This window comes from Natrix helvetica (genome assembly GCF_964273705.1).
Source record: "Natrix helvetica genome assembly, chromosome: 16".
Lineage (NCBI taxonomy): Eukaryota > Metazoa > Chordata > Lepidosauria > Squamata > Natricidae > Natrix > Natrix helvetica.
The window spans coordinates 11042821-11061157 of record NC_138563.1 but is presented as its reverse complement, the minus strand read 5'-3'; the positions used below and the strand labels follow the sequence as shown (position 1 = coordinate 11061157).

General features: G+C 44.0%; 1 protein-coding gene across 1 annotated transcript; it reads left to right on the top strand.

The window, feature by feature from the left end:
- Positions 1–1329: 1329 nt before the first annotated feature.
- LOC309400049 (SLAM family member 5-like) lies at positions 1330–13268 on the top strand (the record flags this gene model as incomplete). Its single annotated transcript, XM_081968368.1, has 6 exons — positions 1330–1384; positions 2402–2728; positions 3381–3638; positions 7212–7247; positions 10873–10989; positions 12356–13268. The coding sequence occupies 6 exons, from the start codon at positions 1330–1332 to the stop codon at positions 12367–12369; spliced, it is 807 nt and encodes a 268-aa protein (XP_081824494.1). The 3' UTR covers positions 12370–13268.
- Between the last annotated feature and the right edge of the window lie 5069 nt (positions 13269–18337).

The window sequence follows — 18337 nt, the reverse complement described above, 5'->3', positions numbered from 1 at the left end:
AAAATTGATCCCATCAAGAGCAGGCAAAGGAACATCCGTCTGCAGAGTTCCAATGAAACTCATGATGCATTTTACACCCACAAATCGAAAGAACTTGGAAGCATGAAGGGCTTTGCGTTAAAAAGTGAAAAGCTTTGGTACTTTTCTTTGCAGCAGAACTGAGAAAAGTGACTTTTGACCCTATTTCACACTTATAAACAGTTGCAGCAACCTTGTAGTCATGTGATTAAAATTCAGATTCCATTCCAGAATAGAATAGAATAAGAGAGTTGGAAGGGAACCTGGAGGTCTTCCAGTCCAACCCACTTCTCAGTCAGGAAACCCAATACCATTTTAGACAAATGGTTGTCCAGTCTCTTCTTGAAAACCTCCAGTGTTGGAGCATTCAGAACTTCTGGAGGCAAGTCGTTCCACGGATTAATTGTTCTCACTGTCAGGAAATTTCTTTTCAGTTCTAGGTTGCTTCTCTCCTTGATTAGTTTTCATCCATTGCTTCTTTTTTTTTATATTGAAAAAGTTTTATTCAAACATATTTTCCCCCTTTAAGCCCCCCACCATACAGTATAAATCCCATACAGATACTATACCCCTCCCCTCCCCCCAGCCCCCCCTAAAGAAAAGAAATTCAAATATTATACCAATTATTTTACCCCCTCCCCTCCCCCTGTCTAAAAGTAGATTACTCATACACATATTGTACCCCCTCTCTTCCCAACAATCACAATATAAATTTCTCTTAGAATAATAATAGCCCATCAATCCCTTCTTCTAAACTAATTTAACATATATAAATCATAATATAAATTTCTCTTAAAATAATATTTCATTAATCCCATCTTCTAGTATATTTATGCATATATATTACCCCACCCTCCACCCTAACCCACCCCACCTCCCACTCAACCCCCCCCCTGACTTCCACTATACACCACTCTAATGGTTCCAAGCATCCCATGTATTATTTACCCATCCGTTGCTTCTTGTCATGCCCTCAGGTGCTTTAGAGAATACATTGACTCCCTCTTCTCTGTGTCACCTGCCTCATATTTATGATGGTCGCAGTGTCCGAGGGTCATGTGATCCCCCTTTTGTGACCTTTTGACAAGCAAAGCCAATGGGGAAGCCAGGTTCATTTAGGCAATCTAACATTACTCTATATTAAATGAATAAATAAATGAATTGCACAAAACAAATTGCAAGCACAGCAATAAGAGGGCTGCACAATTTTGCAACTGTGATGTTTCTCACACCAAAAAGGCCGTCCTTGTATATTTAGCAGAAGTTTGTCTAGACTTCTCTTCACTTTTTCTTCAAACACCGGCCACCAACATGCCCCACAAGAGCATCCTTGGCTTGTGCTTATCACTCGTTCTCTTAGGAGCTGGTAAGTTGTCTCTGTTTTACTTATGTTTCTAGCTTTAGTTTCAAACCAGGACTGAATTTTGTTGCTCAAAACATGGTTTGTTTCCTTGACTACAACTTGGATCATTATCTCAGGGGTTGCCACAAAGAAGAGGGAGTCAAACTATTCTCCAAAGCACCTGAGGGTAGAACAAGAAGCAATGGGTGGAAACTAATCAAGGAGAGAAGCAATTTAGAACTGAGGAGAAATTCCCTGACAGTTAGAACAATTAATCAGTGGAACAGAAGTTGCCTCCAGAAGTTGTGAATGCCCCAACACTGAAAGTCTTTAAGAAGATGTTGGATAGCCCTTTGTCTGAAACGGTATAGGGTTTCCTGCCTGGGCAGGGGGTTGGACTAGAAGACCTCCAAGGTCCCTTCCAACTCTACTATTGTATTATTGTATTACTGGGATAGATACAAAACTCTGGAGGAACTTGGAGTCCATTGAAAACTGCTGAGTTGGAGAAGATTTTTAAGAAAAAGGCAGATAAGATTGAAAATACAAATTTTATAATAAGAGATAGACAATATTTTCCCCTCTTTTCTTTACAAAACATAAGAAACATAAAGATGATACCATTATCTGTGTTTCATATGGGTGTATTATCCTACTCAACAATACAGATTTAATTAACAGGAGTAAAAACCCAATTTCAGACAAAATTTATTAATAATGGAAGTCCAGAGCACATAAGTAAAAAGGGCAAAATCCCAAATAATAAAGTAAAATAAGAGTTAAGAATGGTGAAATCCAAATGAAATACAATAGAAGGGGAAATAATATAAGGTGAGTGGTATCGATTGATAATTGCTATTAGAAAGAACAGGAAGCTCCTGTTTGTATTGCATTGTGTAAATGTGTTGTACATCTAAGTTTTGTGTGTGTGTATTTTATATGTTTGTTAATAAAATTGAAAAAATAAAAAAATAAAGAAGAAAGAAAGTCTCTTCTGACCCAACTTTGAAGGATTCCTCTTTCTTCTCTCTGGATTTGCAGGAACTTCTGGAGTGGAAGAACTGACTGGCATTCTGGGGGAGTCTGTCACATTCCAAGTGGAGGCCTCTCCACCATTTGAAACAATTTCCTGGAATAAAATTATCAGCAGAAGCATTTCGATAAATATTGCTTTGGTGAGCTTCAAGGAGCAGCCATGTAGCTTCCTGTTCCTCCGCCCAGCCTTTCAAAGGCGACTGAACATCTCCAGTGACTGCAGAAATTTACACCTTGGCCCTCTAAAGAAAGAGGACACTGGCAAATACAGTGCAGGAATTGTTTTACCAACTGAAAAGACAGCGGCCGAGTCCTTTGATCTGCGAGTTTTTAGTAAGTATCCCAGCCACAAATTCCTGGAATCTCTCTTTTGCCCAGGAAGATGTGGAGAAGGGGGGGGGGGAGATTTCTGTTGGAGGATGGAGGGCTATTAGAAGCTGAAATCAAGCAATATCTTGCACCCTTGGAAGGAGGTCTATGGGGGTCCATCACGGCTCCCTTCAGGCTCCCCTGCCCATGGGGCACAGGCTGGACTGGGTCAGGCCAAAAGTGGATTCCCATGAGGATGAAGAGAGAGGCAGGTGGGCTTTGAGGCTGGAATCTCCAGAGAGGCACTTCAGGATCCTCTCTGTGGATCTGGTGGGACTGGCTGGACCCACAAACTCTTTGGGGAAGAGTCAGGGGGTCCTTGAGGGTCTGAGCCTGGAGCCTCATCTTTTTGCCCTCAATCCATGGCTTGGTATAAACAGGGCTTGGAGGAAGGCAGAGGATGAAGGGACACCCCCCCCCCCCAAATGGTGGGCCTCTCTCTTCACAATGAATGTCCCATGTGAGAGGGGAGAAATTCATTGTCAGAAATGAGTGACACATATTTTGCCTGTTCTGATTCAAGCAGAACTATTCATTGTTCCATATTGTTGCTGCTTGGCCTTCCTGTGATTTTCTGGTCTTTCACAAACGGTGTCTCTCCATCTCTCTTGCCAAGCACGTTTGGTGGACTCTGAGCTGAAAGTGACCTGCACTCCTGAGGGGACCGGAAGCAGAACCTGGCAGCTGAATTGCTCTACGGGGACCTGGGAAGACAGAGTGGACATCAGCTGGACCTCATCTGCCCAGAGCACAGGTCCTACCCCTGGGAGTTCTGTCATCCAGTTTGTCTCCCAGGAGCTCAATGCAACATGCACAGCAGAAAACCCTGTTAGCAAGGCATCCAGGACTGTCTCCTTGAAGCAAGTTTGTGCAGGTAAGTTTTTCTCTTCTTAAAAGAGACCAAAGATGAATCTGAGATTCTCTGGAATGAGAAGGTCTTCTGATTGAGCATGGGGTTGGACTAGGAGATCCCCCAAGAAGACATAGAAAATCTTCCAACTCTGTTATACTGTTACATTTAGCTGAGAGACCAAAGTTTATGGAGAAGGTAGATCTTTCCATGCAGATGAAGTGTGGAATTGGGAAAGGGGTTGGGCTACAACCAACAATCCAGAAATATGTCAGCATTCCAAATAGCACCCAAAATTAAATCAGAGTCCGAGGCAAAGTATTGCTCAAAGTTCCAATTTATGAAGAGAGCCATGTTGGCACATCTGGGAAAACATGAATCTGAAAGCTTCCCGGTTTTCCCCACCCAGTTGAAAGTTCAAGATCTTGCCCCCACACCCACAAGCCCATCCCATGGTCCAATCTCCCACTGCCTGCTGGCAGTTCCACCCATCCAGTTCCAGTCAGGTGCAGAGACAAAGGATGACCTTGGCTTTCTAGAAAGGAATTTTATTTTGGCTACATAGTATTTAACTCCATGCAAACATAAACAAAACATAGTAGAATAATGGAAAGTGTGGCAGGCCAAAGATCCAAAAGGAATATGGCTGCAGGCCTGACAGGCAGCCTCTCCTCAGAAGAAAAGCATTTCCTGAAAAGAGAATAATGTAGGGGTTAAAATAAGCAGAACTAACCCCCCCCCCCCAAGAGGTGCCCGGTGGCTTATCGGGAAACTTATCATGGAATTGTTTTACTAACTTATCAGCTTTTACATTCCAACTTTTCACCCAAGTAGCTTCGGACAAAGGGTACCCCTTCCAATGCATTAAATATTGCAAACGGCCTCTATACAACCTAGAGTCTAAAACTTTCTTCACTTCATAGTGTGTTTCTCCTTCTGTCACTACTGGAGGAGGGGGAGGCTGGGTGGGTGGTCTTAGGTTGGACCCAACCAATGGCTTCAGTAAACGGCAATGAAAGACTGGGTGAATTTTCCCTAGAATTCTGGGCAGACTGAGCTGAACCGTAACTGGGTTAATTATTTTCACTATTGGGAACGGACCCAGACATTTTGGGCCTAGTTTCTTGCTAGGCATTCGTAACTTTATGTATTTGGTAGACAAGAAAACTTCATCCCCCACACGGAAGGGGGGGTTGGAGCGAGTGGTGTTTATCAGCTTGTTTCTCGTACTCTTCTGCTGCTTCTGCCAGAGCTTTTTTCGTATTTTCCCACCCCTTTTAAGAGCGTCCATCCATTCAGTCAGAGACACAGAAGAGGGGGGGGATTCTCTGGGCAGTTCAGGCATGGGAACAAATTCCATACCACTGGTAACTTGAAAAGGAGTTAATCCAGTGCTGCTGTGAGCAGCGTTGTTGTATGCGACTTCGGTGAAAGGTAGCAAATCCGACCAGTTGTCTTGTTGGTAGTCCACAGAACAACGGATGTATTGTTCCACCATCACATTGGCTTTTTCCTCTGCCCCATTTGTGCTCGAATGAAAAGCTGAGCTAAGTCCTTGTGTGGACCCAATGGACCTCAGGAACTCTCTCCAGAACTTGGTGGTGAACTGAACTCCGCGGTCTGAGGTGATCTTCCTGGGTATTCTGTGCAGGCGGTAAATGTGTGGGCTTGCTTGGAAAATAGGTCAATGACTGTCCAAATTACTTTATTACCGCCGCTGTCTGGGAGCTCGACGATGAAGTCCATTGTGATCTCTTCCCATGGTCGGCTAGGGTTGGCAACCTGTTCAGGGGGTTCTGCATGGTTCTGCAAGTGGCACAGCTTTTTATGTAATCTTACACTTCAGCTTTCATTTTTGGCCACCAAAATTGATGCCTGGCAAGGTGGAGCATCCAAAGTGGTCTCCTAATTTCGCGTCATGGTTTCACTGTAGTACTTCCAGCCTCAAGTTTGCGGGAATGTACAGTTTGGATCCTTTCCAGGCTAAGCTATCTCCCATCACCAGGATGTCGTTGTCATTGAGCCACAGGTCTGCCCGCAGCGCCAATTTCATTGCTGCGGTTAGGTGGCTGATGAGTCTGGCCTCTGGTGGTGACTTGGGCTGCCTTTTGGGGGGGAAAGGGGAAGGATGAGGTGAACCACTTCTTCCTTCTTACTGTAGTACTGTGGCTTTCTTGATAAGGCATCCACCAGCAAGTTCTTCCCTGCAGGGATGTGTTTTATTCGAATTTGAACCTTCGGAAGTATTGTGCCCAGCGAACTTGCTTTGGAGACAGTCTTCAGGGGCTTTTGAGGGCTTCGAGGTTGTTATGGTCAGTCCAGACCTCGAACGGCATATCCCCCCCTTCCAGGAAATGTCTCCAAGTGAGCAGGGCCCACCTGACCACATATGCTTCTTTCTCCCAAATGGCCCACCTCCTTTCTGTAGGGGTGAGTTTTTGCAAGACTTAAGCTCATGGCAAGAGGTGCCCTTCTTTGTTCTTTTGCAACAGCACTGCCACTACAGCCACATCACTGGCATCTGTTTGGATTATGAATTGCTCTTCTGGGTCAGGGTGTTGCAATATGGGTTCTTGGGCAAAGAGCCGTTTTAATTTCTCAAAAGCTTTTTGACAGTCTATTGTCCACCCAAGGGTCAGTCCTGGGACTCAGAACCCCGAACAGCACCCCAATTTTCAGGGTAGCTGGTAAAGTGTTTTAAGGGAGATTGGGGTTAATGTCAGGGTTCCAAATAGCATCCACACAACAGACCAAGTAGGGCTGTCCAATAGCTCACTGATGGTGGCCCTTTAGTTCATTGTTGAGTGCAATCATAGCTCTGGGATGAAAGTTATTCAGAAGACGCGTGGTCCTAGTTTCAATTGTTCTGTATCTTCTGCCAGAAGGCAACAGTCTAAAAAGATTGTAAGCAGGATGGGAAGAGTCTCTGAGTTGCTCTCCAACAGGGACACTGAATCAGGGGGGTTAGGAACCTGGAAGGATCCTCAGGCAAGGAGTCAAAATTCCTCATTTGATTCTTTGCTGGATAGATCTATAATGGTGAGGTGAGAATGACCCTGCAGAGACATTTCAGTTAATGGGAATTTACTTTAACTTGTTAAATCTAGGGAAACTGGCAAAGCCGTTGGATAGAAATACATTTTGCAGCTTGGTAGAGGGTGGTTTTACTTTAAGCTAGTTAGCCATGCACATATCCTGTGTTTATAATAAGGAGGTCAATGCTTCAAGCCCTTCAGTGGCATTTGGTGAATGCAGTTACTCAATTCATTTTGCAAGACTTTTAATGCATCGTGATGATGATGATCATATTGCATGCATTTCCTGCCTTACTTTTGCTTTCATTCCTCCCATTTTCGTTTGCAGTTGTTTTGTGTTTGTAGTAAAGAATGGAGGAAAATGCTTTGGCCTAAGGAAATGATTGTAAAATTAACCAGGCTTAACAATAGGCTTCAAGGGGGGGGGGGTTAATGGGGTCTTTGGGCTGTTAATCGGATGGCTTCACCCAACCAGAGATGCACGATTTCTCACTGCCTGATCTCTGTTTCTTTTCGATCTGCTCTCTTCCACTTGCATTCTGCCCATCACGCTGAACCCCAGAAGAGAGACCTGGGACGGAGGCCCCCCAAGTGAATGGTGAGCTCCACCCCCTCCTTGTAGCTTCCTCCCTTCCTGGCCCTCCCTCTTGGCAGTTTTCCAAAGGGTTCCCCCCCTCAAATAGTCTCCAATTTCCTTCATTGCCTACACAGGTCGCACAGCTTTTGACATAGCCCTCGATGTCCCTTTTCATTTCTGGCCACCAAAATTGTCTCCCTGCCAGGTGCAAGGTTTTAAGGAAGCCGAAATGCCCTCCCTGCTTGGAACCATGGGCTTCTCTGGAGTACCTGTAGCTATTGGGGACATACAGTTTAGAGCCCTTCAGGCTAATCCATCTTTCAGGGTTAGTGCCCCTTTGTTGCCCTGTAACCTGTATGTTGTCTTGTAAGCTGCACGTTGCAGCTGTAAGCTAAGTTTTCAGCTTTTGAGTCAAGCCCCCTCCTTCCCTGGCTCTCTGTCATTGTGGTTGTCCTCTGGTGGTGGCTTGTGTGGCTGGTTGGGAGGGGGAAGCATCACATGGACCAATTCTTTTTTTCCCCATTTTTTTAAATTTTTTGAATAATAAACAAACAAAATCATCCTCCATTGCAAATTGTAGAAAGTGTGTCAATTGGTTACAAAGAGTTTTTGTGCATCTCTTCCGCAATCATCATCACTGATTCATATCATTATCTATTTTACATCACATATATTTATATATATTGTTATCATCATACCTCATCCTTCATATGACTATAGTTGTTTTAACGTCCCTTTATAACAAACATTCCAAAATTTCAAACAAAACCACATAGTGGCATTCCCTTATCTATTTTCAATATCATCTAACCACATTATACCTTTATAATTTTTATTAAAAAAACCACGTAATTATATTTAATAACAAAACATTTTAAACCTCTTTTCTTAATCATTGTTTACAATTTATATCCAATTTCCCCTTTATCCTGTCAATACAACTTATTACATTGTTATCATTATCAGTCATTTATTTAACAATAGTTTGACTAAGTTTAACTTACTTTTCCCCCTTTTTTTCACCATTTAAAATATTTATCAAATTTCCTCTTATCAAATCAATACATATATATACATTGTTTTATCTAACTTTAGCTAACTTTATCCATTAACACTACATTTTGAACATAATGCTCTAATTTTGACAAAATTTTTAAACCTCTTTTCTTAATCATTGTATACAATTTATATCCAATTTTCCCTTTTATCATATCAATACAAATTATTACATTATTATCATTATCAGTCATTTATTGAGCGATAGTTTGACTATGTTTAACTTAGTTTTTCCCCCTTTTTCCCCTTTTAAAAATTTATACCAAATTTCTTCTTGTCAAACCAATATATATGTGTACATTATCATTATCAATTATTTACCTAACTTTATCATTATAACTACATTTTTAACATATATGTGTACATTATCATTATCAATTATTTACCTAACTTTATCATTATAACTACATTTTTAACATAAAGCTCTAATTTTAACTAAATTTAACTAGTATTTTATTATTAATTTTCATATCTCAACCTGTATCTTTCCAGTAATGGTGTAGTCCTATTTCTTTTGCAATTTGTGGAATTGAGCTTCTGGCTATTTCCTTAATCAAATTTGTTTGGACTTCTCTTCGCAACTTGTTGCTTGTTACATATTTTGTAAAATCTCGAAACCCTCCATCAGCTTCCTTAATCAGTTTATCTTTGGTTATCAGTAATGTTTTGATCAAAATTTCTCTCCTTAAATCCATCCATTCTTCTCTTTTTTCTTCTTCTATACCTTAAAATCTGAAGTAAAGCACCTTTCCATCTATCTTCCCTTTCCTTGTTCCACTCTTTCCACCTCCAATGATACTCAGTTCACTGTCAATATCCATGGTTATCTTGCCTCTTTGTTCATTTTCCCCCTGGGTTTTTAGGACTCCAGCCCCCACTTTTTCCATTTGCTGAACATCTTCCTTTTTTCCATCAGGTTTTGCCACATAAAAGTTTATATTTTCAATATTTTCCCATCTCTTCTCAATTCTCTCTGTTGTTTCTAATAATCTTTGAATTCCAGACATAATCCATTGTAATGTTATGGTTTCTTTTTGAATTTATGTCATCCTTCCAATTAATAAACACAGCCACTCTGGTTTAAAAACAAAACTTTGTTTTCACTTCTTTCCAGCTAGCAACAAACATCCAAAGGGCACCTGCATAAACAAGCCATGCCCTTTTTATACACAAGCTGAAGCCTTTGAAGGCAACGTCGTACCGTTGCGACGTCAGTTCCTTTCTCCCTACATGGAACAATTCTTCACGTTTACTGTTGTACTGCAGCTTCTGTGACAAAGCATCGGCTAGGAAGTTTCTCCTCCCAAGGCAGAGGTGGTATTCAGCCAGTTCTGACCGGTTCTGGCAAACCGGTAGCAGAGATTTTGAGTTCGGAGAACCTGCAAATATCACCTCTGGCTGGCCCCATCCCCGTTGGTCTATTGCTGCCTCCCAGCTGATTGCCTGGGTCTTTGTTTCCCTGCACAAAAGAACTGAGTTGGAAAGCAGGTTAGTGGGGTGGGGAGGAAGTGGGGATTTTGCAGTATCCTTCCCCTGTCATGCCCACCAAGCCAAGCCCACCAAGCCAAGCCCACCAAGCCCACCAAGCCAAGCCCACTAAGCCACACCCACCAAGCCAAGCCCACCAAGCCACACCCACAGAACTAGTAGTAAAGAAATTTGAATCCACCACTGTCCCAAGGGATGTATTTTAGTGTAAAGTTGAATTGGTTGAAGTATTGTGCCCACCGGACTTACTTTGGGGGGGGGGGGCTAAGTGCTGGTCCATACTTTGAAGGGCCTTTGACTGCCCTCAAGGAAGTGGCGCCAAGTCAAGGGGGCCCATCAGCCGGCATAGGCTTTTTTCCCCCCCACACTGCCCACGTCCTTTCACTCTCTGGTAGTTTTTGGGAGGTGTAGGCACAGGGCTGCAGGCTCCCCCTGAGTTCTTCTGGAGCAGGACTGCAGTCACAGCCATGTTGCTGGCATTGGCTTGGATGACAAAGGGCTGCTCTGGGTTCAGGTGTTTCAAAAGCCCTCTGGCACTCTAGGGTCCACTTTAGAGGTTGACCTGGTCGTGGTTTTACTCCCCCCACCCACCTCTGGTTTTTAGCAACTCCGTAATAGGGAGGGTGATCTCAGCAAAATAGGGGATGAACCGTCTGTAAAAGTTCACAAACCCCAAGAAACTTTGGAGTTATCAGTCACATTGTCCAATAGACATACTGGCCAGTTGCTTGGTTACTCTGCTCCTCCTCTCTCTCAGGCACCTGTTGGAATGTCCTTGGTTCCCACAGGAAACTATTTTATTTTGACTTTAAAAACCCAGCTATCTCTATTCCTCCTCCCCTATCCCTCCTAGCTGGACAGGTGACAGGAATATTTTGAATTACTCGAGTGTCCTCCAGATGTATTTTTCAGGTGGCCTGGTCTGCCTGAGGCTTGGTGGAGCTTTAGGTCTCCCTAGTGGAGTAGATCTTTCTTTTGAGCCCCAGGAGAAGGACTCAGCTCCCACATAGGGCTGGTGGCTCATCTGCTGCAAGAAGGCCATGAACTGTCCATTCTCTGGTGTTTGCTGAAAGGATTAACTGGCTCTGTGGCTCTTTTTCAGGACAGGCCGAGAACCTTTCAAGGCTGCCTCTCTGGGCCCTGCTGTGCCTTAGCAAAGTGGGAAGTCTTCTGCTCCTTGGCTGCTTGGGGCTCCTCTTGAGGATGAAATCCAGGAAAGGTACCGTATTAAGGATGATCTCTGAGAAAATCAACTCTTCCATTCTCTTTTCCAGCTCACTGGGGGACAATGGGTTATCCAGAGGAATTGGGTGGAGTTGGCTTTGCACTAAAAAAGAATAGAGAGTAGACACACCAGAGCTGCTGAATACGTGGCCGTGGCATTGACTTGCCTTGCCTTGCAGTTCCAGGCCTAGAAACAGACCAGAGTAGGTATTGGAATGACCAGACTCCCTTTGCTGCCACCCATCTCAATTATGGCAACCTAGAACCCAGGGCTGAGGACCTCAGGACCCATGCCACAACCCTGCTCCTTGTGCTCACTTTTGCAAGGCGTGGTCATCAGAGCTTCAACTCCCCTGATCCTTCCCCCCCCTCCCAGCTGCTGAATGCCAGGTTGTTCTGCAATAAGGCACAGATGCCATCCCATACCCCAAAGTATCAGGGTTTACTTGACATCCAAGACCCCTTGGAGAAATCCCCATCCTCCAAGACATCTGTCTCCTTCTGAATACGTTACTCTCATGGTTTCCATCTATGCCTTGCTGCAGAGCCACTGACCACCGTGACATGGACAGCTCCTAAAGCTGATGGTTCCTCTCTAACCGTCTGAGCTAAGAGGTCCATGGCTTCAGTTCCTGGTAGAAGGCTTGAAGCCCAGAGAAAACAGGATCTCGCCATATAGGTCTGTTGATTTCTAATATGGACACATTGATCCCATGATGCCTCCTGGTCAGTCCAGGGGAGTAGCTTTAGAATTGGAGATTCCAAATGATCCATCAGAACCAGATTAGTTGCTCTTCATCCATTCTGCTCCCACCAAGGTCATCAGTGGGTGACTGGTGTGGTTTCAGTCCCACACCCAGTTCTGACTCTTGACTTAGAGGTCCTGATATTCTGCTTTGTCCAAGTCTCTGTCTAACTGGGGCCCAACCACCATCTCAGCATCTCCAAAAGGGAAGATTGGAGAGCATTCGTCCTCCCCTGCCTCCAGCCCCTCCCTGATCACTCTGGCCAACCAGCAGGTCTGGGGGTTGAATTCACAGATGGCTCAGTAAAGAGCTCAGAGCACTTTTTCTCAGGGTCTACAGGTTCAGACCCATCCCACGGAGCTCCGCCACACAAAGCCTCTGTCATCTCAGCCATCTCAGTCCATCCTTAGGGTCAACCCAGAGCTCCACTTTGAGTCCGGTTCCTTCACAGTAGTAGGAAGACATGGATTCAAAATAAATAAATAATTGCTATGGCCAAACTCTCCCTCCTCCTTCTGCCCCATCTGTCCTGTTCCACCTGGCAGCCCCCTGGACCTCTGCCTTTCCTTCCTTCTGTCTCCTAAAGCTCAAAGGTCTCCTTGGTTTTCTTCCCAGCAGTTGGAGGATAGAGGCTTCCGATCCGATTCCTGCAAGTCTCCCAGAGGAGCCCATCACCACCTCCCAGGGTCAGAGCCCATAGCTGTCCCAGCCCCACATTGACCGAAACTGATGGACTCCAACGTCCCTCCTGCCCTTCACTTCAGATGCCCATGGACTTCCTCTCGGCTTTCAAGAAAAATCTTTGGAACAAGGGAGCTTCTGTGATTCTCACAATGAGGTCTATTCTCGATTTGCCTAATGTGAGGGGCACAAATCATGTTGTTTCCCTCTGGCCACCCCATTGCCTCTCCTGCATCCCCAAAAGCTGCGTTTGCCCTCGCCTCCTGCCGCTTCGGCACGGAGCTGTAAGCCACGTCTGGGAAGCACTGTGGTGGAGAGATGTGGCTGGGTCTGACCCTCCGGTGCCTCATCTCTTGATCTCACCAGGCTTTCAAAAAGATCTTTGCAGCAGGAAACGGCAGGCGGCTACTTCAGCCTTTATTGGTGCAGCTGGGCATGCCTCGGTCGCTCAGGGAGACATGTGAACTTCTCTCCAACGCGAGACACTGGCCTGCCATGTTCACCACCACCTCTACCTCATAGCCTGCCATGCCCACTGAGCTGACCCACGCCAAAAATTATAAGCATTCATTGAAAAATCATTAGAACTTCAAATGATCTTGATTCTATCCTTCAACTAATGCAGCCTAGAATTGCAGTAGCCGCATGCTTCTGGCACATATTTAAGTGATTGTCTACTACTAATTAATTACAATGGGTTGTTAATTAATTAATTAAGGCATGTATCCCCTCATTCTCCTTCCCTGGTGCAGGAGCATTTCCTGAGCGAGGTGTGCAAGTGGCAGGGCATCCTGGGGGCCGAGGCAGGGAAGGAGAGGGACCACCCCCCTGAATCTGAAGAAGTGGGGCTCGGACAAACTGCGCATCACAGTTTCAAGGTTCTGATTACCATCTTTAAAGCGCTCCATGGCACAGGACCTAGTTACTTGCGGGATCGCATCCTCCCACATACATCCCTGCGGCCAATTCGCTCACACAGGGAGGGACTTCTGGTGCCGTCCACTAGGCAATGCCAACGGGCGACACCAAGGAGTAGGGCCTTCTCTGTGATGGGCCCAACCCTCTGGAATGACCTCCCCCCCGACATTAGAACCACCACTGACCTCCGCTCCTTCCGGCAAAAATTGAAGACTCACCTGTTCCGATTAGCAGGCCTGGCATAATTACAACTGTCCCTCCTGGTAAACGTACTTTTAACTGGTTATTTTAGGGGTATTGTTTTTAATTTAATTTGTGTGTGTCCTAGGGGTTTTAAAACTATATTTATATATACTGGCTCTGTACAGTTCTTTTTAATTCCATTTTAACCTCCTCCATATTTAACTGTACGTATTTAATTCTTCTATTTATTGTATTTCGATATATTCTTTATATGGACTATACACCGCCCCGAGTCCCTTTCGGGAGAGGGGGCGGTCTAGAAGCACAGTAAATAAATAAATAAAATCACCGTCTATGAAATTGTATCATGATTTGTCTTGCAATATTTATTAGGAATAAATTATGGATGCAATTGAGGCAAGTCCAGGTAGACTTCTTCTGTGTGCCAGTCAGGTCATTGGGGAAAGGGGTGTGGTGCCAGGAGTCGGGTTAGGGGGGCAGAGATGCCCTTGTGGGTTGCTGTATGTTCAGCGGATGTCCTGGTCAGTTTCTTCCCTTTTTTATTCTTCCTTATTTATTTTTATTATTCTGTTGCTCCCTGCAAACACCTGGAGCCTCAAATCTCCAATTTGGTGACTTTGAGATGTGGGGAGTTCAACTTCCATAATTCCCAGCCAGCATGCCCAGATTAGTTCCATTTGTATTCATCGGTTGTGGGGACTCTACGCTTGTCGGTCGATAGTGGGCAGCATCAAGTTGTTGCAGCTCATTCAGCAACCATGAAACGAAGCCCACTTCAGTCGCTGACTTCGGATCACGCAATGGGGGTCGTTGGTCTCTTGGGGGTCGAAGGGGCCTCTGCCCACCCTCACTGGGGTTTGAGCCAGGACAGGATGCGCTGAGGAGGGTCCCTTCCATCTTCCTCATCCTTTGCTCTTTTTTTCCTTCCGTTCAGTTGGGTCCAGTTCTCAAAGACTGTGTGAAAAAATCTGTCCACAAGGTTTTCTCGCAAGGTTTTTCAGAGGTGGTTTCCTTTTGCCTCCTTCCTAAATCTGAGAAAGAATGGTTGGCCTAAGGGGCCACCTGAGATGGCCTTCTCCAAAGGGGAGGAAGAAAGGAAGAGAGAGTAAAACAGAGAGAGGGAGGCGGGGGAGGAGGCTTTGATGCCTATTAGAGAACTAGAACTCACAATATCCTGGTTATAGGCCCACAGTCATTTAGAAGTCTTTCATGAAAACGAGTAGAATTCAACACGAATGGTGCTGAAAGAAAAGTCACGATATTTCAGTTATTGCTCCAAAGTCATTCAGCAACTTTTCGGGAGTGATCCAGGAGGCAGAAGGAGTGGAACTCACAATTTAGGAGAATTGATCAAAACTACATCAGAATTAGAACTCACCTGTTTATTGCTCCAAAGTCTCTGAGACACCTATCAAGAGGATTCCACGAGGAGAACCATGCCTAAAACAAGAAGAGAAGTCACCATCTTTTAGTTATTCGCCCAAGGTCATTCAACTTTCTATTTTGAAGGCTGAAGGAGTGGAAATCACCTTTTAGGGCAAGAATTCATCAAATCTACATTATAATTAGAACTCACCACCTCTGGTGATTGGTCCAAAGTCTTTGAGCCACCTTTCAGGGTGATTCCAGGAGGAGAATAGCGCCTAATGCAGGAAGAGAAGTCACCATCTTTTAGTTATTGGCCCAAAAGTCATTCAACTTTCTGTTCTGAAGGCTAAAGGAGTGGAACTCACCTTTTAGGAGGAGAATTCATCAAATCTACATCACAATTGGAACTCACCACCTCCTAGTTATTTGTCCAAAGTCTCTCAGCCACCTATCAGGGTGATTCCAGGAGGAGAATCATGCCTAATGCAGGAAGAGAAGTTTTCATCTTTTAGTTGTTGGAAAGTCATTCAGGTGTCTGTTTTGAAGGCTGAAGGAGTGGAACTCACCTTCTAGAGAAAGAATTCATCAAATCTCCATCATAATTAGAACTCACCACCTCTGGTGATTGGTCCAAAGTATTTCAGCGACCTGTCTTGAGGATTCCAGAAGGAGAATCGCGCCTAATACAGGAAGAGAAGTTTCAATCTTTTAGTTATTCGCCCAAAAGTCATTCAACTTTCTGTTCTGAAGGCTAAAGGAGTGGAATTCACCTTTTAGGGCAAGAATTCATCAAATCTACATCAATATTGGAACTCACCACCTCCTAGTTATTGGTCCAATGTCTCTCAGCCACCTATCAGGGTGATTCCAGGAGGAGAACCGTGCCTAATACAGGAAGAGAAGTCACCATCTTTAATTTATTCGCCCAAAGTCATTTAAATTTCTATTCTGAAAGCTGTAGGAGTGGAACTCACCTTCTAGAGCAAGAATTCATCAAATCTACATCACAATTAGAACTCACCACCTCTGGTGATTAATCCAAAGTCTTTCAGCCACCTATCATGAGGATTCCAGGAGGAGAATAGCGCCTAATACAGGAACAGAAGTCAACATCTTTTAGTTATTCGCCCAAAAGTCATTCAACTTTCTGTTCTGAAGGCTAAAGGAATGGAACTCACCTTTAGGTGGAGAATTCATTAAATCTACATCACAATTAGAACTCACCACCTCTGGTGATTGGTCCAAAGTCTCTCAGCCACCTATCAGGGTGATTCCAGGAGGAGAATCATGCCTAATGCAGGAAGAGAAGTTTCCATCTTTTAGTTGTTGGCCCAAAGTCATTCAGGTGTCTGTTCTGAAGGCTGAAGGAGTGGAACTCACCTTTTAGGAGGAGGATTCATCAAATCTACATCCTAATTAGAACTCACCACCTCTGGTGATTGGTCCAAAGTATTTCAGCCACCTATCATGAGGATTCCAGAAGGAGAACTGTGCCTAATAGAGGAAGAGAAGTCAACATCTTTTATTTATTGGCCCAAAAGTCATTCAACTTTCTATTTTGAAGGCTGAAGGAGTGGAACTCACCTTTTAGGAGGAGAATTCATCAAATCTACATCAGAATTAGAACTCACCACCTCCAGGTTATTGGTTCAAAGTCCATCAGCCACCTATCATGAGGATTCCAGGAAGAGAACAGTCCATGCCTAATACAGAAAGAGATTTCAATATCTTTTAGTTATTGGCCCAAAGTCATTCAACTTTTTATTTTGAAGGCTGGAGGAGTGGAACTCACCTTTTTGGGCAAGAATTCATCAAATCTACATCAGAATTAGAACTCACCACCTCCAGGTTATTGGTTCAAAGTCCATCAGCCACCTATCATGAGGATTCCAGGAAGAGAACAGTCCATGCCTAATACAGAAAGAGATTTCAATATCTTTTAGTTATTGGCCCAAAGTCATTCAACTTTTTATTTTGAAGGCTGGAGGAGTGGAACTCACCTTTTTGGGCAAGAATTCATCAAATCTACATCAGAATTAGAACTCACCACCTCCAGGTTATTGGTTCAAAGTCCATCAGCCACCTATCATGAGGATTCCAGGAAGAGAAGAGTCCATGCCTAATACAGAAAGAGATTTCAATATCTTTTAGTTACTTGCCCAAAAGTCATTCAACTTTCTATTTTGAAGGCTGGAGGAGTTGAACTCACCTTTTAGGGCAAGAAATCATGAAACGTACATCAGAATTAGAACTCATGGTCTCCTACCTATTGGTCCAATGTCTCTCCGCCAACTATCATGAGGATTCCAGAAGGAGAACTGTGCCTAATACAGGAAGAGAAGTTACCATCTTTTAGTTATTCGCCCAAAAGTCATTCAACTTTCTGTTCTGAAGGCTAAAGGAGTGGAACTCATCTTTTAGGAGGAGAATTCATTAAATCTACATCACAATTAGAACTCACCACCTCTGGTGATTGGTCCAAAGTCTCTCAGCCACCTATCAGGGTGATTCCAGGAGGAGAATCGCGCCTAATGCAGGAAGAGAAGTCACCATCTTTTATTTATTGGCCCAAAAGTCATTCAACTTTCTGCTCTGAAGGCTAAAGGAGTGGAACTCACCTTTTAGGAGGAGAATTCATTAAATCTACATCACAATTAGAACTCACCACCTCTGGTGATTGGTCCAAAGTCTCTCAGCCACCTATCAGGGTGATTCCAGGAGGAGAATCGCGCCTAATGCAGGAAGAGAAGTCACCATCTTTTAGTTATTGGCCCAAAAGTCATTCAACTTTCTGCTCTGAAGGCTAAAGGAGTGGAACTCACCTTTTAGGAGGAGAATTCATTAAATCTACATCACAATTAGAACTCACCACCTCTGGTGATTGGTCCAAAGTCTCTCAGCCACCTATCAGGGTGATTCCAGGAGGAGAATCGCGCCTAATGCAGGAAGAGAAGTCACCATCTTTTAGTTATTGGCCCAAAAGTCATTCAACTTTCTGCTCTGAAGGCTAAAGGAGTGGAACTCACCTTTTAGGAGGAGAATTCATCAAATCTACATCACAATTAGAACTCACCACCTCCTAGTTATTTGCCCAAAGTCCGTCAATCACCTTTCATGAGGATTCCAGGAGGAGAACAGTCCATGCCTAATACAAGAAAAGATTTCAATATCTTTTAGTTATTGGCCCAAAGTCATTCAACTTTTTATTTTGAAGGCTGTAGGAGTGGAAATCACCTTTTAGGGCAAGAAATCATGAAACCCTATATCAAAATTAGAACTCACCACCTCCTGATTATTGGTCCAAAGTCTCTCAGCGACCTATCATAAGGATTCAAGGAGGAGAACCGTGCCTAATAACAGGAAGAGAAGTCAACATCTTTTAGTTATTGGCCCAAAGTCATTCAACTTTCTATTTTGAAGGCTGAA